The following is a 22,808-nucleotide window of genomic DNA, read 5'->3' as shown; positions in this document are numbered from 1 at the left end:
GAAACTCTGATAAATTTGTCAAACACGATTTCCCTTTTGTAAACCCATGTTGACTTTGTCAGATCATACTGTGGTTTTCTAAGTTAAGACTTCCTTAATAATAGAGTTTAGCATTTTCCTGATGACTGATGTCAGGCTAACTGGTCTATCATTCCCTGTTTTTTCTCTCATTCCTTTCTTGAATAGCAGTGTTACATTTGCTAACTTCCAATCCACTTTGTCCGTTCCAGAATCTAGGGAATTTTGGAAAATCATAATCAGTGCATCCACTATCACTGCAGCTGCCTCTTTTAGAGCCCTAAGTTGTAGACCATCAGGTATGGGGATTTGTCATCTTTTAGTGCCTTAAATTTCTCCAATCCTTTTTTCTTTGCTAAGTTCCTCATTCTTATTAGCCCCTTGGTTACCCTCTATTTCTGGTATGTAGGTTATGTCTTTTACTGTGAAGACAGTCATGAAATATTTGTTCAACGTCTTTGCCATTTCTTCATTCCCCATGATAACTTCTGTCTCAGCCTCTTAGGAACTAACATTTACTTTCACTTCTCTCTTCCTTTTTAAGTACTTGTAAAAGATCTTACAATCTGTTTTTATATTCCTGGCTAATCTCATTCTATTTTTTCCCTTTTTATCAACTTTTTGATGGTGCTTTGCTGGCTTCTAAAAGCAATCCCAATCCTCAGGCTTATTACTATTCTTTGCAACATTATAAGCCTCTTGTAATCTTGAACTTCCCTCATAAGCCGTGGACAGATCTTTCTCACTGAGTTTTTGTATTTTAATGGAATGTAGATATACATCACGATCTTATGTGATCTTTCACACGTTTGCTGTTGCAACAGCTTTATTAATTTGAATTTATCAGGGGTCATCACTAAGTTAGGCTGGTGGATTCTGTTCTTGGGTGTGGCTAGGCAGTTTGGCTGAAAGCTGACACTGGAGTCAGGTTGAAAGGGGAAAAAAAAGACAGGAGATTGCTGGGTGAGGAGGTTCTACCCTGGGCCAAATAACTCAATGCAGAAGAGTTAATTCTTGCTTTAAGTCAAATAAGATGACTCAACGAATGGAAGCATTAGAAGACAGTTTGTGTTGGTTGAACCAAGCAAATTCAATCAATACTGTTGCTCCGTGTGTTCACTTGCTGTGAAATAAAGCAAGTTAACAATTCATCTTAAGTTGCTTTGTTTCACAGCATGTGAACATACAGAGAGAGAACGGTAGTTATGAATGAATTAATTCATATTAAGCCTTGTCTCACCAAGTGTTCGTTTGGTCTGTATTTGGAGAGATTATAGATGTAAACATCAAGTCATGAGGTATTATTTTTAGATCCCCGAATCGATTTCTTTTTATTGCAGCAACAATTGCATTTCTATAGTGCCTTCAACATTAAGGCATCCCAAGTTTACTTAGCAGATCAAAATAGGGCCAATTGGTTGTTTCTGGGCTGTAATTACTATACTATACTGCCTAGTCATGGAGATTTCTTTTATCTAGGGGTGGTGTAAGTGACGTAGTGACCAAAAGTTTAGTCAGATTAATGCATGGTTTTGAGAAGAGGAAAGAGGGGTGTACTGAGGGAGTCCCAGAGGGTGGAGCTAAGACAGTTCTAAACTGTGCTACCAATGGTTGATGCAAGAAAAAAAGTGCCAGAGGACCTGGTGAGGGCATGGTGCAAATATAAGGTTAGAGGATTTTGTGGAGGTTGGCTAAGACAAAGGAGCGAAGGTATTGATGATGAATACAAGCAGATGAACTTTAGAATATTAAGGTTAGTGAACCAATGTAGGTCATCAAAGACTGGGGAGATGGTTAAGTGGGACTTTATGTGGACAGGCTATGTTTTGATAAGTTTGCGTTTTTGGCAAAGCGAAAGGGGAACAATGAAATAATCAAGTATAAGGATGGCATAGCATGGCTAAAGGTTTCAGTGCTGGAAGGGCTAAGGTTGATGCAGGACCTGACAGTGTTATGCAGGTGAAAATAGACTGTTTAGAGACATCATAAGATGTGAAGTTTATAACTTAGAGACAAATGTTTGCCTTTAATATTTAAAACACATGCAGAGTAATAGCCATTTTAAATAATACAGGTTTCCCCAGGCCAGTCCTTGGAAAGCCCTTTTGCAATTAATTCTCCTTCATCCTTGCCTCCCATCTGCCTTGTGGACCCTGATCTTCCCCCTACCATTTACCACCCTCCCCCATTGCCTTTCACAACATCTGGCCCCATCCTGAGCACTGCTATCTAACCTCATGCTGGAGACCCATAAGTTCCTCACTATCCTCTGTGCAACCCACCTCCCCGCCCGCGATTATGTCAGTGACACCCTACAGCTCTTTCCTATTGTCCGCACTGCCTGGTGCTCGTGCACGCAACAAGTCAATTTCCCACTAAATTCACCATCCACCAGTGCTATCCAGTGCACCACACTTTAAGCCTGTGTCTCAACCACTGCTTCACCCCAGGGATCTACCCAGTGTTTTCATAGGTTGCACTTTCCTCCCCATTCCTGTAATCACGTCTATCGTGCCATTTCTGTTTGGTTGTTTTTGTGATTGTGTTCCATCAAGACAGTTTTTTTCAGCTAGGCCTACATTTATTGCCCATCCCTAATTGCCCTTGAGAAGGTGCTGATGAGCTGCAGTCTTGAACCGCTGTAGTCCATGTGGTGTAGGTACACCCACAGTGCTGTTAGGAAGGGAGTTCCAGGATTTTGACCCAGTTACAGTGAAGGAACAGCGATCTAGTTCCAAGTCAGGATGATCTGTGACTTGGAGGTGAACTTGCAGGTGGTGGTGTTCCCACGCATCTGCTGCCCTTGTCCTTCTAGGTGGTAGAGGTCACAGGTTTAGAAGGTGTTGTCGAAGGAGACTTGCTGAGTTGCTGCAGTGCATCTTTTATATGGTACACACGGCTGCCACTATGCATTAGTGGTGAAGGGAGTGAATGTTGAAGGTGATGGATGGGTGCCAATCAAGTGGGCTGCTTTGTCCTGGATGGTGTCAAACTTCTTGAGTGTTGTTGAAGCTGCACCCATCCAGGCAAGTGGAGAGTATTCCATCACACTCCTGACTTGTGCTTTGTAGATGGTGCACAGGCTTTAGGGAGTCAGAAGGTGAGTTACTCGCCACAGAATTCCCAACCTCTGACCTGCTCTTGTAGCCACAGTATTTATGTGGCTCTTCCATAGTGTCATAGAGTTATACAGTACAGAAACAGGCCCTTCTGCCCACTTCAGTTTCTGATCAATGGTAACCTCCAGGATGTTGATAGTGGGGGATTCAGCGATGGTAATGCCATTGAACATCAAGGGGAGATGGCTACATTTTCTCTTGTTTGAGATGGTCATTGCCCGGCACTTGTGTGGCGTGAACATTACTTGCTACTTATCAGCCCAAGCCTGGATGTTGTCCGGGCTTACTGCTTGTGGACACAGGCTGCTTCAGTATCTGAGGAGTTGTGAATGCTGCTGAACATTGTGCAATCATCAACGAACATCCCCACTTCTGACCTTATGATGGAGGGAAGGTCATTGATGAAGCAGCTGAAGATGATTGGACCTAGGACACTACCCTGAGGAACTCCTATTCTACGGTAGTTCCCCATTCCTTCCTTCACTAAATCAAGACCTAGCCTAGTGCCTACTGCCTCCACTCCCTAGCTTCAAGCCGTGTTTTTGCCCCCAAGACCTGCTTTGTCCTTCCTCGAGATCAGCTAACTTTTGTCTCTACTCTTTTGCTGTTCTCTACTGCAGGCTCACTTTTTCCAAATTCCCGATGAGCAGGTTTCAACCCTGCACTAGCAAAGGGCTCTTTAATAGTGGCTGTCATTTTACTAATTCCCTGGGCTTTAATGAAGTAAAGAACATGTCAAAGACACGCAACAAGAAAGGCTGGCATAAATCAAGACTTGAATTTATATAAAACCAAAAAAGTGCTGGAAATACTCAGCAGTTCTGGCAGCATCTGTGGAGAGAGAAGCAAAGTTAACGTTTCAGGTCAGTGACCTTTCATCAGAACTTGCATTTATACGTCACCTTCCACCACTTCAGGACAAGCTAAAATGCTTTATAGTCAATGAAGTACTTTTGAAGTGTAGTCACTGTTCTACTCTAGGAAGAGAGTGAACAGAAGGAAGAAAAGATTTAAAGATGGAGAAAGGATGAGAAAAGGAGTGGGTTACACTGAGATACAGACAGCAAGAAGAGAAAATGTAAGTTTAAAGAAACTGGAGGAATGTAACTAAAACAAGAAGCAAAACTTTAGAAAGGGAAGGACAAGTAGGAAGATGTTGAGACTTTAAAAAAAATCTTTTGCTTATGAAGCAGCCTATGCAAGAGCAACTTCTATAATTTTATTAATGGTAGTGAAAGTATACATTTCTAAACATGCTCCACTTTTTCATCTGCTGCCTCTGTTTCCACTATAAGTAAATAGTTTTGTTTTGAGCAGGTATCACCTTTCATTCTTAAAAGCAGGATGAAAATAGCTGAACTGCATTAAAATTATCTCTTGACAGTTGCAACTAACACTGGAACCCATTTGGGAAGCTTTCTCCATCATTGCTTTCTTCATGTTGGTTACCAGACTCTCGTCGGGTTTGAAAAAGAGAAGAAAATGATTATTTCAAAGCCTCAAAGTGGGATGCATAACTTCTAGACTGTGCATCTGTCCTGTGTGACATTAAGCTGAACTTTTAAGCTATTTAGACCTTGAGTTAATTCAATGAAGAAGCAAAATATAGTTATGAGCCCACATCTTTTTGTTTTCAAAGTTACATATTTTCATTTTAGACTTGCCTTTTTACTACCTAATCTCCTTCATTCTGTGGTTAAAACTTCAGTGATATTTGTATACACTTGATGAAACTGCTGCTTTTTGTATTTTGAGTCTCAGTGGGGAAGAATACTTTGGTATCTGAAGAAACAAGCTCTTGCCCTCTCCTCCTTTGCCCGCTTCCCCTTTTGCTCTGTGTGTACTGTCACAGGTGATGAACTTGTACATCTTTAAAGTTGTAGGCAGGGAGCTCCAATGAAGCACCTTTCAATATGTAGTTTCACAGATGTTCACTTTGACCAAGATGGCTAGCAATGCCCTTGAAGAAGGTGAGAGTTTTTTTTAAAGGTCAAAGTATTTAAAATAAAACCAGCTTTCGTGCATTGTTAGACAGGACTGTTTAAAGTTTCTTGTACCCCAGATATTCCAAAACATTTCCAATCGCATTAAAAACACCAATATGGGGCCATGTTTTATATATGAATATCTGAATATTGACATTTGCAGTGAGCAGCATTTCAATAAGGATATTTTCAGCAGTTATTTCTGAAAAAAATTCTTGAGGTTAAATGTTGTGTGATTACTAGACTTGCTGGCATCTAATTTTCCCTGCATCAGTTCTAGCTAGCAGGAGTGGCTGGGCTGGGGTTTCTATTTTATTTGCATAATCTGACTGACTAAACTGTAACAAAGAAACATGTCCGAAAAAGGTTCCCAAAAGTTATATTTGTGAGCTTACTAATTGCCAGATGAAATTTAAACTTGAAATTACTTTTTTTTAATCTTTCAGAAGCCATTTTTCTTTCAGTATGTATTCTAACAATTGCTTGTGGAGGCGGAGGGAGGGGGGGTGGCGCTGCGGGGGAAGAGTATCCCTTCAGTATAGTTCAGCCTAAACAAGATATTACTTATGAATAGGGGATGGCATTTGTAACAATATTAAAAATCACATGGCAATGTTAATTTCCAACTCAATATTATAGCTAATAGTCATGTAGAAGTTAATGCGCTGTGGGGTTTCTTTTGCTGCTATGTGGAACTTTGGCCTCATGCTTTAAAACATGCCTTTTTAATCCACCCACAATATTAGTGTGAGCAAAATCTATTGGGTTGTACTGGTTGTTGCACTTTGAGGTCTGAAGAAACATATGCGAGACCCTAGGTTTTCCAGCTGGAGTCCCTGGATTTTAAGTGGGCCACAAGAGCATCCCAACAAATAGAGTCAGGAGATTTCTGTTTTTTATTTTGTTTTGTTTACCAATGCTGGTAAAAAGAAAATATTTTCTGTAGTATCAATGTTTCGTTTGGGCAGCTTACAATGCTTTGGAAGTTAGGGGAGGGGACTCCTGGGGCTATGTCAATATTTACTGGGACTTTGAAAACCACTGTACAAAGCACAAAAATGCTGAAAATATGGATAAATTGATAATTTCCAAAATAGTATGTGATTATTTACCAGGCAGGCCACTTCTGGAAAGCTGCTTCAAAAATGTCTACTTTTTTTTTGCAGTTCTTGATGCTGATTGTTGCAATGCATTCATCATAGATGTCATAAGTTCGGAGATTGTCTTACATGTATTATATTGAACCATGAACTATGATGAGTACTGACTGATGCAAAATCCATGACCCCAAGACACTCTAGTGCTGAGCCATTTATCCAGTTTGTAGAAAGTCTTTTCCATTTGTTTGAAAGTAGAAAATGAAAGAAATACAGTAGACATAGACCACTGTGGTTAAAAAAAAACAATAATGAGGACAAGTAGCATTTTAGGCACTCTGGGACACATCATGAGTGAAAGTCAACTTCGTTAGGGGCACAAAATGGGCAATAGCCAAACGGCCACATGTTATTCGCCTCACACGGTTGTCCTTTGCATTGATTTCAGTCCAGAGCCACTATATATTTAATTGTGGCTTCAGTCCTCTCTAAAACATCTTTCTTTCGTCTTCAGAGAGCATTATGCCTAAAAGAACATAAACAGTTTTAGACTTGCTTTTGGTTGCTTTGTATTTTTTAAAAATTGTATGCCAATCAGATTCAAGACTATGATTTAAATCTGTAAATGGTCTGAATTCATGACTGAATTATAGTTTCTGCTTAAGAAGATATATAAATCTCTCCAGTGTTCTTTGCAATGCATTCTGTTAAGTATGACTTGGGAAAAGAGGCTGTAATGTTAATAAATAGGGATGGATTTAATGCTGGGCTATATTCCCTTGTGTCTTGGTTCAGTACTGCTGAGGCAGTTGTGTAAGTCTGTTTTTGTGTGGTATAGATTTTTATGTTTAAACTCTGAACGTATTTGAAGTTTGTTGAACATTCATGTAATGCAGCTTTAGAAGATTTGTATTTTGAGATTTTTCAAAGTGAATTTTTAAAAACCCAAATTCTCATTATTTAAAAATGTGGCAACATTTTTGTGAAATATAAGAAATATTTAGAGGCATGATATCCAGTATACTAAAAGTTGAAGTTACAACAAATTTGAGGATCACCAGGAACACATTTTTAAAACTATATTGAAGTCTTCAGTCCACAAAATGTTTTTGCTTGAAGAAAATGAGCATATTTTACCACCATTCCATACCACTCAAACTCTCATAGTTACACCTGGGAAGCTGTTCATTTTATTAGCCTTTTGTTTCATGTGTCTTTCATATATTGCTTTGTATTCCAAAGTTTCCAGTTCTACTCGGTGTAATTTTGAAAGACTATTGACATTGAGGTTGCTTTGTACTAACCTTTTCTTTTAGTACCAAACTATTAAGTTTGTTCAATGCTGAAAGGGGCTTCCAATATTTCTAGTACTAATTTAATTCAAAAGGCCAAGACTTCAACTTTTCTGTTTCACTTTTCTTGCTATTTTCCACATCCTTTATTGTCCCTGATCCTGTCCTTGCTCAGCACCCACACAGGTATATTTCTAGCCAGGGACACTGGATCATACCCACAAGTGAAGACCCTAAGTGTTGCCCTACATTTCTCCTTCCCCTACCACCTACCCCCCAACCTGCCTACCCTCCACCCGTCAATCTCAGGAATCTTTTCTGGTCTTCGTATCACAGCATAAATTGCATTTTCCATGAGGGGAGCTGCTCTGCTTAATTTAAACTTGCTATATATTTAACTTACCGACTGGGCATCTTATATATAGAGCAAATATTAAGTTGATTTATCTAGGAATTCTCCACTCTTTACTAAGCCTTATCTCCTTGCTGCATGATTTGTGGTAAAGCCTGACCTGGGGTATAAGGGTCCAAACAGGTACCTTAGAGCATGTTAAATTGCAATCCTTGTCTCTTGTGTATTTTATTTTCATGCGTATCTGAAATCTTTCAATCACAACAAATATGCTTTGTTGTCTTTATTATAGAGGTAGATGGAATTTCATTAGGTATCTAAAGACACATAAAGCGATGTTTTGAAAAGTTTATAAAAGTAGTAGATAATATTTAAGTAAATTATCACCTGGACATTGTGCACTAGTAATCCTATACTGTGGGAAAACTGCAAACTACCTTCTGAATCATTAAGAATAAAATACTGTGGTATTGTAGTGCAGCAGAATTTGTTCTCCTATTGACCTACATCTCTCTTCACATCCAGCAAGTGCAGGTCACAACACCAGCTAATAGGTTAATAAGTAATATTTGTATTGTGTTATGTATTTTCAACTTACAAATTGTTCTCTTTAATGCATTCCTGTCCCATATATTTGCTATGAAGTGTATTGTTTTACTTGTAATAATGGAAAGCTTCTTTTTTCCCACCCCTGCCATTACTGATCTGCAGCAAGCTCTGCAATACAAATGGCCCAAACCTTATTAGGGGGTAAAATAAGGTAATCAAAAAGTGGTGCTTTTATGGAAGAGCTTGTTAGCATTAGAGCATTCTTTCATATGGCAACAGTTTATGAGGAATCCATGACAATATTTGATCCAGTCATTTTACCCATTGCAACATTGTTGAGCTGACAGTAGCATAGGTTGTTACTTCCTCACTGAATTCATATCATATATTTAATGAAGAAGCTTTTTACAGGCTGGCTGCAGTAGTGTTTGCTTATTGTCAGACAATGGAGATGTGACGGTAAACAATCCGTGTTAGTTCCTGCTGTGCTCCCAGCCAGCCAGCCAGTTTCTAGTGTAGCTTGATACGGGGGGGGGGAAATGTTATGTTGCCCAAATTAGGTATTTTGATACAGAAGCGATGTGTCTTTAAGAAGCACACAAACCCTACACAACTGACATGAGATGGTGCAGTTGGCAGTAGGTATTCTATTTTATAGTAAGGCGTATTGTGGATTGTTTGTTTAGGAATATTCAAGGGTATGCACAACAAGTAGGAGAGTGGAATTAGTCTAAGTGGCTTATATGGCAAAAGGCACTGGTACAGAGTTGATGGTCCAAGGGATCTGTTTCTATGTTATAACATTTTGAGATTTTCTTTTTATTTGTTTTCTGCAGAAATGTATTTGATTTTTTAGGGTAAAATTGTGAAAGTGAGGAATGCCATCTTACCCCAGGGTATTATTCCCCCTCCAGTTTTCTTCCTGTCCTGAAGGTGCTGTTCCATGCTGAGGTACAGTCCCAAGGACACTGGATACCTCAAGTATCTCAATGAACCATCCATTCTTCATATGTAAATCTCAAAAATGCATATAGGCACATGGGAAATAAGAGCAGGAGTAGGCCATTCAGCCCCTTGCGTCTGCTCTGCTATTCAGCTAGATCATAGCTGATCTTCTACCTCAATGCCATTTTCCCACACGATCCCCATATCCTTTAATATCCAGAAATCTTTCGATCTCTGTCTTGAATATACTCAATGACTGAGCCTCCACAGCCCTCTGGTGTAGAGAATTGCATATACTGTTTAACCATGCCGGGAGCATCACAACTGAGCCAATACCTTTCCTTACTCAATGTCAACACACTGCACCTTCCAGTAGGAGTAACTGGGTAGAAGTGGAAACTCTTCTCTAGCCAGGATCCGCAAAAAACTTTGGTAACAGTTCTACCACTGCTCCCCAGCAGAGAACAGCTAATTCAGCACATGCTGGGGATCAAATCTACTGCTGGTGATTAAACTATAGCTTTATTAAAAGCACAGCCGTTTTTATATAAGGTTTCTGTGAGAGGATATATTGATGTAGCACATTAATCTCATCAATTGAGATCTATACTGTCTCTACATAGAATTTCCCAGTTTTATTTACTTCACAGTAGGAAGTGGTGAGGAGAAGCAAGATGCTGCTCCTGGAAGAGAAGCGCAAGAAATAGGCTTTTGTTCACCTTTTAGTGGTAAGTTGTAAAATACTTAAATAAAAATAATATATAAAATCTGCAAGTATGATTTTCTAGTTTTAGAATTGTGCAGTAGAATTGGAATCCTGAATGGAGCTGAAAAATATTTATCAATTGATTGTATTCTTTAAATGGTACAGCAGTTCTCCCAGGGTTAAGCAACACAGTAGTATCTGTTTGTTGATGTATTCTGCTGACTGATTTTTGTGTATTGAATTTTTAAATCTAATACTGCTTTTTACTGATACAAGAAATAGTATCCACAATAAAGCTTAAAAAATGACCTTGTGACCCTTCATGAAGAAATCCGATGTGCTACCTAATTTGGGGTACTGCAACAATGGGAAAGAACAGTTTGTTCTGACTGTATTTGATCACCGTGTAGGTGATGTTACAGTAGTTAAGCTCCACTTGGAGATCTCTTCCAGTTTATTCAGATCATGAATTTTGAAGTAGCTACCTTGCTGCTGCCTGAAATATCCCATTCCAATAATAGCATTAGCTCATAGCAGTGGACTAGCACTAATACTTCAACTAGACTTGAGGGCAGTCTAAATTGAAGAAATGTGCAAAATTGAATGTGTTATAAGATGCAGCAGTGATCTTAGTTTGCCTCTAATTGTCATGTCGTAGGGCTAGCTGTGATGATTATAAGGGCACACTGTGGGCACTTATCTGAAATTAAATGAAGGAAACAATGGTGAAGCAGAACTAGGGCAAGTGTAACAAGCGCATAAACATATGTAAAAGTTTAAAAACTTTGTCATTCCAACCGCAGGCAAGGATGAAAATTAAATTACCTTTTTTATTCTGAATCATCCACAAGCCCCAGTTGTACAGCCTCACACAACAGATTCTAGGAAACCATATGCTGAGCATACGCACTAAAATGTCATGATTCCATTCCAGTTGAACAGTGATATATGGTCATTTGCATTGAATAAAGTTCCAGGAATTGAAGTATTGTGCCAGTTCAAATTTATTTTCGCAGCTAGAAATTCTTTCCACCTTGTCTTGAACTTCTCTACAGAGCCTGGTTAAATAACACATTTCTGCTCAATAATCTAACCTGTCCAGGTTTTTGTGTTTCTTTATAAAAAAATATATTATTGAAATGGTAATTTATAAATTGATTTGTAACATGTTAAAAAAAAAATTGTCCCCGTCTATCTCTCCCTATAAGTGTCTGCTTTTCTTCCACTTGAATTCTGTTTGTCCCTCTTTTTTCTGTTTGTTTTCCACTTTTACTTTTGCTCTGTCCTTATATTTCTGTCTGTCCTTTTTTGTTGTCACATTTCCTTTATATCCTCTCTGATTCACTTTACAATAATACCAATGAATGTTTAGAAATGCAATGAATGGTTAAGGCAGCAATGAGTGTGGCACAGAAGGGAGGAAAATTCAAATATGTGTGCATGTGTTAATTGAGGAAAATTTAATATCCTCCACCTATTAGTTCTTGCTGTCAGTTAATTTTGTCCAAATCTTTTCACTTAAAATCTTGGATTAAACTGGCTATAACTAAACTGGTGTAAGAATTACTGCATTGTTACTTATATAGGTTGCAAATCTCTTGTGGAAACCAAATACATTTCATTTATGAATTTTCTAGTAATGAGAAATTGTTGATAATTTTAATTACTCTTGTCATATTCCAAATTTAAAATGTTACAGTGTCTATTTTGAGCATTGTAGATGCTTTAGTTTGAACAAGATTTTTGGATAATATATTTTATGTTGGTGTTAAATTTGGTTTGCGTAGCTTGTGCACATATAATCATGCATCTCTTTTAAGTTTATTCTGTGAAGTGGTGTAACATAACTAGCTGTATTACAGACAACGGGTACAACAGTGCTGAACCTCTGGAAATAGTATTGAAATTGGCAATAGAATAAAGAGTGCAGCTGTACTGGTTACAAATAAATAGTTCACATATAGAAAAAATGAATACAAATATGCTTAGAAGTGACCAAATAATTCCCTTCCAAGCATATTTTGATCCATTTGTTCTAAATATTTTGCTATGGTTTCTTTCCATTGCAGCGCCACTGAGCACTCTGGAACTGTTTAGAGAATTTCTAGGAGTGATGGTAAGCCCCCTTTAAAGAAAAACCTTTATTGTGCAAACTAATTCTCAGTTGTGGAAACATATCTAATTGCCCTTTGCTTGATGCCTGAAAGCATCCTAAGAGCTCAGACAGCAGGCTGGTTTTGTGCAGTGGGTGCTATGAGAAAGTGCAGCAGAAGAGCAGTTAAGATAAGGGCTTGGTCTCGATGTGTTTGGTTTAGAGTTCAGAGGAATTGTTCAAAAGCAAAGTACTTGAAGTTTGAACCAAACGCCAGACACAGTCGACAGTTTAATCCCGTGTATGTTTGGCTGGGAGGCGTTTGACTGTTTAACATTTAAACATAGGGAGCCCTGGTTGTTTGGGAGATTAAGGATTTGGTGCCTGACTGTAATGATGGGAGGTTAGATAAGATTACTATGCCTACAGCAACCTATCATTTGCTTGTCCCTATAAATCCTGTCGCTGGGAAGAAACAAAACTATATCTCTGTTTCATAGTGTTGATCCTAATATATAAAGGATATCCTTCTGGTGCCAGAAGAAATGCTGGGTTGGGCCCAATGATTATCATGTTATTTGCTTCAAATGATGTTCTGGAGTGATGGTCTCTATTTTCAATTACTATGATAAAGTTGCTGTTCTTTAAATAAAACAAATGTAAAACATGTTCCCCATATTTAGTTTCCGTGTTGGCAGTGTACCAATGCCACCACTGAGCAAAAGGCATTATGGCACCAAAGGAGGCCATTCGGCCCATTAAGTCCGAGAGGGTAGGGATGCAAACTGCTCTACAGTTGGTGACAATAACGTTCCAAAATTGGCAAGCAACTATGGGAAAATACAAAAAAGCCAACTGTCAGCACTTTTTTTGTTGCTTCCTCTAAATTTGGCTAAAAACTGATTAAATGAAACTCACTTGATTGATGTAAGTTTAAATGACAAGCATTCCTGGGACTTAAAACTGCTTATCTTGTATCGAATGCTGCTATTGTTTTACCGTGTAAGGCAAGTTATGTAATATGTTAGTAAAAATAAAAGCAAAATACTGCAGATGGTGGAAATGTAAAACAAAAACAGGAAATACTGGAAACAGAGTACATCAATCAGCATTTTGTGGAAAGAACAGATTTATGTTTCAGGTGCGGACTTTTTCAGAATGCTAGAAAAGGTCTCACATTTCAATTCTGAATATCTGTCTCCTGTATTAGTGGCTTGTGTTTGTCCACATTACATGATCAGTACTTATTTTCAACTACATCCCACTTCCCAGAGCTTCAGGATGATGAACAGGACCCAAAGCTTAATTTTCAAACTGCAGCTACTGGCTTCCAATTGGAATTATTAGTTGGCAATCAAAGTAGCCAAATTGCTTTTTAGTGGTGTATTACAATCTATTTTTTTAATTTAGGGCTGTGCACTGAGTGGTATAAATTGCAGCAAAACTTAAAACAATATATATCTCGGCAGGAGTTCCTCAGGGCAATGACCTCGGCCCAGCAATCTTCAGCTGCTTCATCAATGACCTTCCTTATATCATAAGGTCAGAAGTGGGGATGTTCACTGATGATTGTACAGTGTTTAGTTGTATTTGCAACTCTTCAGATAATGAAGCAGTCTCTGTCCACATGCAGCAAGATCTGGACAACATTCAGGCTTAGTCTGATATGTGGCAAGTAACATTTGTCTCACAGAAGTGCTAGCCATTACCATCTCCAGCAAGAAATGGTCTAACCACCTCCCCATGACATTCACGGCATTACCATTATCAAATTCCCCATGATCAACGTCCTGGAGATTACCATTGACCTAAAACTTAACTGGACCAGCCACTTATACACTGTGGTTATAAGAGCACGTCAGAGGCAAGTGACTCACCACCTGACGCCCCAAAACATGTCTACCATCTACAAGGCACAGGTCAGGAGTGTGATGGAATACTTTCCACTTGCCTGGATGAATGCAGCTCCAGCAACACTGAATATGCTCGACACCATCCAGGACAAAGCAGCCTGCTTTCTCAGCTCCCATCTATTACCTTAAACATTCACTCCCTCCATGACTGTGGCTGCAGTGCGTACAAGATGCACTTCAGCAACTTGCCAGTGCTTCTCTGACAGCACCTTCCAAAACCGCAACCTCAACCACCAAGAAGGGCAAGGGCAGTAGGCACATGGAAAAACCACCACCCCATTGTTTCCCTCCAAGCCACATACCATTCTTAGAAATATATCACTCTTTCTTCACTGTTGCTAGGTATAAAACTTGGATCCCCCTCCCTGATAGCACTGTGGGAGTACATTCACCACACAGACTGCAGCAGCTCATCACCATCTTCCCATGGGTATTTAAGGATGGGCAATAAATGCTGGTTTTGTCAGCAACACCCACAATCACAAGAATGAATTAAAATATATATAATATGCTCATTGATCTCCTGTAAGGTGGTTAAGGTGAGACAGAGAAAATACTGTTTTATAGCATGGGGTGTTATGCTGTGCAATACACTTGTATTATCATGGCCACTGATTTATGATTACTGAAGTAGTCAAATTCGACTTTATTTCATGTTATTCTGTGAGTTTTATTCATGTTTTGGGAATTGGAAACTTCAACAATGGCCTTGATTATGTTAGATCCATTTAATGAATATCCTTGTATACATAAAGGAATATATATAAAATATGTAATATTTTATCCCTTACCGTTTTTAAATTCAAAAACACAGTAAGATTGTAAAAGGTAGGTAAATGCCTTTTGTTTAGCAGTTCCAAGGAGGGGGATGGGATCAGGATTTAGCAGTAATATTTGGGGGTATGGGGGTGGGGTGCAGCAGTTCTTGATTTGTGGACAATACTAGAGTGATGATCCTGAATTTGCAAATTAATCTGATTTAGCAGCATAGTAGAGGGGAAATGTGTGCTTTGGTAGAACTTGTGGGGTCAAATGTGGGATTTGGTTCCCAGGAATTGTCAGCAGTGGGAATGGCAAAGGTCTGACATCACTGGTGAAGGGAGGTTTGACAGCACTAGTTTGCAGTGTTGCTGTACGAGACTCGAATTCGTTGTTTCATGATTAGTTACTAGAAAAATACGGGGCTGAATTTTACAGAACCCCCCCCACCTCCCAACGTCGGGGGTCGTGAGGGGAGGGCGGCGGAAAATGACTCCGGGAGAGGACCACCATGCATCCAATGCCAGAAAAGCCCAGCCCAATATTGCTGGTGGTGGCGAGGTCTCTTGACAGACCCCCTGCAGCTCGGCGACGGAACCTCTATTAACATATTTAAATAAATTAAAATTACTGAATTAATCATACTTTGCCGCTACCTTCCATACCACTGCGATCTTCGTGCCTTTTGCCGGCACTCCCGTGCCTTCAGATCCTTGTTGGGGGAATCGAGGTGGAACACTGGGGAGGGGAGAGCAGTAAATTTCTCAGTGTGGGAGGCTGGGGAGCGGGGTCAGGGTATGGTGGGAAGGGTTAAAGTTTAAAGTTTATGCACTTTGTTGGGGGGGAGGGGAAGGTCAGGTGGACAAGCTAAGTGTTTTGGGCGGGGAGAGGGCAAGTAATAAATTCTATGGTTATTGTGTGGGTGGGAGAGGGGCAAGATAAATGTATTTAATTTTTTAAAATCAATGTATCTTTAAATATTTAAATTGAAGGGCAGGGCTTGAAGCCCTTTAAAACAATGGCGTCAGTGCCTGCGCACAGGCAGCTGACGCCATTGCTGGGGATATACAGCCCGCCCCCTCCACGTTATGGGGGGTGGGGGTGCAGTCTGCCCTGGCTATTTAAATGAGCCGCCATGCGGCGGACCGTCATTGTTCAGCGGTGGGCATGTAAATTTCAGCCCACTATTTACTTTACATAAATATCACAACTACATCTAATATATATATTTGTTACGACCAGTTGAGAAAGGGTCTTTTACTCTGTACACCTCTTATTGTAACAGGGTTTATGTATTTAAACACAGTATTTTGAGCTCCCCCTTGGTGAATCCTTGTTCACCACTTTCCAATTATAAGGCAAAGAAATGAGCACACCAGGTTTTCTTAGGTTTAAAGAAGAAAAGTGAAATTTATTAAACTTACTGAAACTCTAATTCGGTCAACGCCTATGGATATATGAAGCGCCCACGCTAGCATGCACACGCGATACACACATGCAAATAGGGACAGAAAAGAGCAGAAGAAAAATAGAGAGGTTTAAGGCAGTCTCTGAAGGGAGTTTCTTATTACTGTTTCTGTGTTTTCAGCTCGCCCTAGAGTCTTTGATTGTAGGCAGCTCTTACTTTTCATTGGGGCCCAGTATTCTTCTTCAGCCTTGTTCACATAGGAAACTTTTCTCTCTTTGAGTTCATGTGTCTTCAATGGGTCTTCTGTTCCGTGAGAAAGAGATGGGAGCAGACAGGAGAGAGGTGTCCTCAGTCCTGGAGCAAAGAGCTTTCTGAGTTCCTTTCTCTCAGCAAGTTCAAATTTAAAAAACTCCAACAATCAGTTAGTCATGTGACTAAACTGGTCTGACCACTACTGCTGTGTATTGGGGAAGCAAGGACTGGGTCCCTTGTTCCAACACTGTCTGCTAGCATGCAAATGTCTTTCCAGTCAGGGGCTTGGCAATTCCTTGTGATCGGCCCTCTTTTCTTCCCAATCACAATTTTAAGTTTTAATGTTCCTGTGGCGAAATAATGTGTGCCTCAGTCTTGGCAGGTGTGGGCCTGCATGACAATATTATACAGATTTCACTCTCTGTGTCTGTGCCTCATTGGAATGGTAAATAAACAATATGACTATTTTAATAAAGTTAATTTTTCAAACCGTAAAATTCAGTCAGCATTTTTTGTATCCAAACAATTACTATACATAGCTTCTGCCATTTTCCACTCAGCACAAATTAATTAGCAGTTGGATTGACAAATCTCATGTAAGCAGTGTTTAAATGTAAACAATGGGACATTGTGTCTCCATCTCTCAGCTTGATTCCCTTTCTGAAATAAAAATTGGAGTTAATAGCCTTTATTTAAAAGTTTAGTTGCAAGCCAACTCAAATTCGACATTCATTTTCAAAAAAAACACAAGTTACTGTTCTATGCAAAACACAATTTAACTTCAAATCTGCATTGTTATAACTTGAACATAAAAGTTACCAGAGGGATGTAGTCATTACAGTCTGTCAGTTTGAGCGAGTCTGTGCTTATTTCTTTTACGTAAGAGGAATAAGAACTGACACAAATACAATGGACTAATGTTTCAATGCTGTAAACTTCAATGGCTGAGTCCTCCCAAGGAGATGATGTAGCTGTTTACTTATATCTGAGATCTCCCAGCTGCATCTCAGAAGATACTTACGTTTGAGGCAATACCCTCCATCCAGGGTATACTGATAACAAATGAGCTTCCTAAATCTGACAAGAGTATCAGTGTTGTTGATGGATGTGCCTATCAAGGCAAACAGTAGCAGAGTTGTGTGCCCTGGTGCAGGGCCATGTCCATCGTCACCGCTCGCGTTGGCGCGCCCTGCAGTAGCCATCAGTGGCCATGGTACTAAACTTCTTTGCCTCTGCGTTCTTTCAAGGGGCGGCAGCAGACCTCACTGGCATCGTGCTTCCCATCACGGCATACGGGAGGTCACTGAAGCCCAGTTTGAGAGGGCATCAGATTACATTGAGTTCACCACTGATGGGGCTGTACAGGCACAGAAGGCAGTGGGATTTGCCTCCATCACCGGACTGCCACAGGTGCAGGGGATTGTCAGCTGCACCCTTGTGGCCATCAAGGCTCCAGTTGAGCAGCTAGGGGCATTCATTAACAGGAAGGGATTCCAGTCTCTCAGTGTTCAACTGGTATACAACCACCAGAAGCGTTTCCTCCAGGCAGCTGCCATGACTCCTCCATCCTTAGGCAATCATAGGTGCTGCAGATGTTCACGCCACTGGAGAGAATACGTGGATGGCTGCTCAGTGCCTTGACTGGTCTGGGGGCGCCCTCCAGTACGTTCCCTCAAGGGTTTCTCGAATTGTAGTGGTCTACTGTGCTCTTTACAACATGGCCCTCCAGGGAGGTGTGGACCTTATTGAACAAGCAGAGGAGAAGCACATTTCCTCGGAGGATGAGGAGGAGGAAGTAGTAGTGGAGCAGAGTGAACCAGTCATGCAAGGTCCTCCCCAGGTCCGGCTAAGGCCTCAAAGCATTGAGCAGGATGGAAGGGAGGCTTGGACCACACTAATTCAGGCACGTTTCACCTGAGGGCCCCTCATGCTGGAAGACCAGTGATTCAGAAACTCCCCTTTCTCAGAGGGAGGGAGCGAATCCAAGAAGCACTCGGAAGCATAGAGTTTCCCTGTTCCCACATTGCCTGGAAGTGTCCAACAGCCAAAATAAAAGCAAAATACTGCGGATGCTGGAAATCTGAAATAAAAGCAGAAAATGCTGGGACTACTCAGGTCTGGGAGCATCCGAGGAGAGAGAAGCAGAGTCAACGTCTCAGGTAACACACATATGCATTCCTCCCCCACCTCATCATTTGTGAGCCTTAAAGCTATCAATCACGAGAATCACACAAGTCATGGATGGACTCCTCCATTTTCTGCCCATGACTGACTTGCCTCAGGGAACTCCAGCCATATTTTGTAAATATAGGGCTGGATTTGTGCTGGAGGCGAGGCAGTCAGCGCTAGGCCGAAAAGGCAGGGGGAATCCCGCCACTAGGTTTTCGTGCCCCCCTGGAGTGATCCTCCGGTCTTTATGAATCTAAGTTTTAGGAGGCGGGATCCCTGTCCCTTTAAAGACTTTAAAGGGTTGTGGATCCCGCCTCCAAGAGCTGCCAGGCAATCAGAGGGCTGACAGCTCAGTAGTATTGGCAGCACCACCGAGAGTGGTGACCACTGCCGGTACTGCAGAGCCCTCAGACTCAGGCCCAGTGGTGGAACCCCGGACCAGAGGTAGATGAAGCAGGGTCGTCAGAGCCAGTCTGGAAGATCCCAGTGAAGCCTCATTTACATGGCGTCCTCTCCATGTGGCGGAAGCACCCACCACTGCTGGTAAGATCGCAGCGGCGGCAGGAAGAGGCCCTTAATTGGCCGTAATAGGTCTCTTAGGGCCTCAAGTAGCCTGTGGGCGGGAAGGCCATCATCGGCCTATCCCGCCACTGGGAAGATGGCTGGGCGACAAGGAGGTGACAGGCCATTTGCCCCGCCGCGCCCCGCCACCCCTCGCGATACTCCATGCCCCCCCACAACCGCCTCGGGGCCTTACAAAATCCCAGCCATATTGTTTATGCAAAGTGTTGGTCTGGATTAATACCAAATTACATTTTGGTGTCACGAACATCCTTAAAAGAAAACTCACATGGTTATGTACCAGATTATCGTAGATTTATTTATGCTTCTGGTGAACTTTTGTGCTCCCCTTGCCCACCCTGCGAGAACCTACTCAAATCTGTTTGCACCAGAACCACCCAGTAATTATGAGCACAGACACTACACTTGAGGAAGGCTACAACAGTCACTTTTGTGGTTGAATGATTTCATATTAGTTGGTAGCACACCAGACAAATGGAGTGATAGTATGATATTGTCAGCTGCAAGAGCCTGCAGCTCTGCTATGAAACTGTCCTGTGCAGCAAACAGTGTAGTCAAAGGGTACATTGAAAACCTGATAAAAATCCAAGTACCCTCCATAACTGATGAAATCAAAATCTCATGGGAAACTTTATTTCCTGTTGTACTTGTAAGACAGTTTTGAAGAATACATAATTAGGATACCTTATAAATTTCCTCTCTGAATCCTGTATCCAATGGACACATTGGCCAGGATTTTGCTGTCAGTGGCAAAGCAAGGGTGCTCTGTGATGCAAATTTCACCTTTCCCAGCAGCAGTTTAAATCTGGCACCAAGTCCAAGGCATGTCTTGACAGCAGTAGTCATGTCAGCAAGCAGGTGAGCAACCAATCAAATTGAAGTATTCACACACAGCAATTCTGGAACTTAAAAGCACTTACAATGCTTAATTTCTAAATTTTCAGGCAATGAAAGAAATGTATGACTATTAAGCTAGGAGCTAAGATAAAGATGACTTTTAAAAAAGGAAAAGCATTTTTTTTAAGTCTGGAATTTTCTTTTCATTGTGGAGAGCTTTGATATTCCACAAATATAAAATTAGCTTTTCAGGGCTAGTAAGGGTGTTTAGCAGTCATTATGAAGTTAGTACACCAGTTAAAAAAAAAAACTAGTTACACCTGATTCAACAAGCTATAACTTTTTCGAGAGTTTTTACAGAGAGACTAACAGCATAGAAGTAGAAATTTTCATCAGCTTATGATTGTAATGCAGATTTAAGTCTGGGGGAACCTCGACAGCGCACCTCATGCACGAGCGTGGACTCACTGACAGCAACTTCTGTATTATTCTTTGCATGTCCGGACTCCCAAAGTTACTGTCAATTTCAGTGGAGTAATGATGGTGAGCACTAACAGTTTCACCAGATTACTATAGCAAAATCCAAGCTATTAAAACTTTTTAGTGACCATTTCAAAGAACTCTATACTATAGTGAGTTTGTGTGAAATATACTTATCACTTCATTGTGGATGAAGACACAAAGATGATGGACTGCATTTTACCATGTTGGGTTCCTTGGGGTGGGGGTGGTGCCAGAAATGGTTGCGGCAGAGGCCCGCCACAGAGCTCGATGCTGGGAGGGCCCGGCCTGATCCTCCCGGTGACGGTTAGGCTCCGTGGCAGCCACTATCCCCGCCGCTGGGTGATGGGATCTCAATTTCAATACTTCAATTGATGAGATGAAAAATTCAAATGAACTTACCTTGAATCTTCCGGGCCCACCACAATCCTCAGTGCGGCGGCCGGCACTCCCGCACCTTCAATTCCCCGTCTGGGAAAGCCGGCGTGGCACTGGTGGGGAGGGGGGAAGAGTTAAGATTTCCAGTGTGGAGGGTGGCGGTATGGGGTCAAATAAATGTAGTGGGTGTAGGGGATGGTGGGAAGGGGTGAACTTTAAACTTTGTGCAGTCTGCAGGGGTTGGGATACATGGTCAGATTTAAAACTTAAGTGTTTTGGGGGAAAGGGCACATAGTTAATATAATTGTTATTGGGGGGTGGGAAAAGGGCGTTAGAGTTTTATTTGATAAATTGTGAGGGGGGGATCGTATCTTTAAAAATTTAAATATGCCGGCAGGGCTACCTGCCCTTTAAAAATGGCACCAGCACCTGCGCATAGGCAGTTGACACCATTTGTGGCATCAGACAGCGCGCCCCCTCCACGTGATCGTTGGGTCGGGCCGCCCCAGCCATTTAGATGAGCCACCGCGCAGGAGATCGCAGTGGCTCTAAGGCGTGTGGGCTGCCATATTTTGAGCTTGCTGCCGAGAGAGACAGCTGGCTCTTAAAATACAGCCCAATATGTTTGTTTCCTTTTGTGTGTAAAATCTCATGATACCTTCGTGATGTTAGCTGGATTATGCCTGTGGTAGTTTTGTTGGTTACTTTCTATTCTTTGTTGTGGATAATATCTGTTGTTTACCTCTCAAACATCAAATTGTTCCAGATATTAAAATGAGTATGTTTATTAATTCTAATGTGTGAGAGTACAAAATTGGGTTCTGGTATCAAGGTTAGGATTGTTGATGACGTTTGTTCTGATTTGTTCCATCCAACAAAGAACAATTTATGAGGGATTACAAAAATGTCTAGTATCCTCTTGTTTGTGTCTTATGTATAAACTTCAGCATCTCCATGAAGTCTGTTTAAAAAAAAAATCATGCAAATTATGTTTTTCTTTGTTTAGGAAGTATCAGAAGGAAGTGAAGGTGCGTTTGAAACTTGTTGATCTGGAGCTGACATCACGCTTTCTTGGGGCCAAGACGGACACAACTTTGCTAGAGGCAGAAGCTGCACTCCTGGGGTTGCTGGACAGCAAGGATTCAAAGCAAAGAGAGTGATAGTTAGAAATAATGATCTGATGTGATTTTGTTTCTGTAAAGAATACGTATTTCTTGGTTTACTGTTTTTAAAAAAAATAAAAATTTTATCAGGTGCACTTTTTGTGATTGTCAAAATTCAAAATGTTACACACGCAAATTCTCATTGCTACGGCTTCAGAACAGCAAAGCCAAAGTAGCAATTCCCTGTTACAACCAAGGCGGGAGGAGTGCACTGTCTTTTCTAGCTCCAGTTCTCCACAGGTCACAACATATATTTAAATATATTTACCCAGTTACCGATACGATCAATTATATACTCTACTCTTTATCCCAGAATAAAATACACCAACCAGGTTTCTTTAATAAACAACAAAACTATTGGTTTATTAGAAAACAAGACTTATCCAGTAAAGAAGCAAAGCATTAACACACATTTAAATATGAAAGTTCCCTTTTTATCTTAACCCCTCCCTCTCTCACACACGCACACACCGGTTAAGTGAAAAATAAATATTTTCTCTGCAGAGCTCTTTTACAAAAAAAAATACTTTGGCCAAATACTTGTTAATTCTTGAAGAAAAAGAATGCGATATGTTGTGTTCCCAAATGGCGTACAGTCTGGCATCCGAGAACACACAGACGGGTCACTGGCTCTTTTCTGGAGCAGTTCTTTTCAGGCGGCATCGCGAATTAATCTGTCCGGCTTTCAAGG

General features: G+C 40.9%; 1 protein-coding gene across 1 annotated transcript in view; it reads left to right on the top strand.

The window, feature by feature from the left end:
- Window positions 1–22,212, top strand: part of tpd52 (tumor protein D52) — a 276,898-nt gene extending 254,686 nt beyond the window's left edge. Inside the window, exon 7 of the mRNA XM_068032094.1 lies at window positions 21,961–22,212. Coding sequence (XP_067888195.1) covers window positions 21,961–22,114 — 154 coding nt within the window. The 3' untranslated portion in view covers window positions 22,115–22,212. The remainder of the gene's footprint in view (window positions 1–21,960) is intronic.
- The last annotated feature ends 596 nt before the right edge of the window (window positions 22,213–22,808 follow it).

Source organism: Heterodontus francisci, chromosome 5 (genome assembly GCF_036365525.1).
Source record: "Heterodontus francisci isolate sHetFra1 chromosome 5, sHetFra1.hap1, whole genome shotgun sequence".
Lineage (NCBI taxonomy): Eukaryota > Metazoa > Chordata > Chondrichthyes > Heterodontiformes > Heterodontidae > Heterodontus > Heterodontus francisci.
This window is presented reverse-complemented; position numbering and strand designations above follow the sequence as displayed.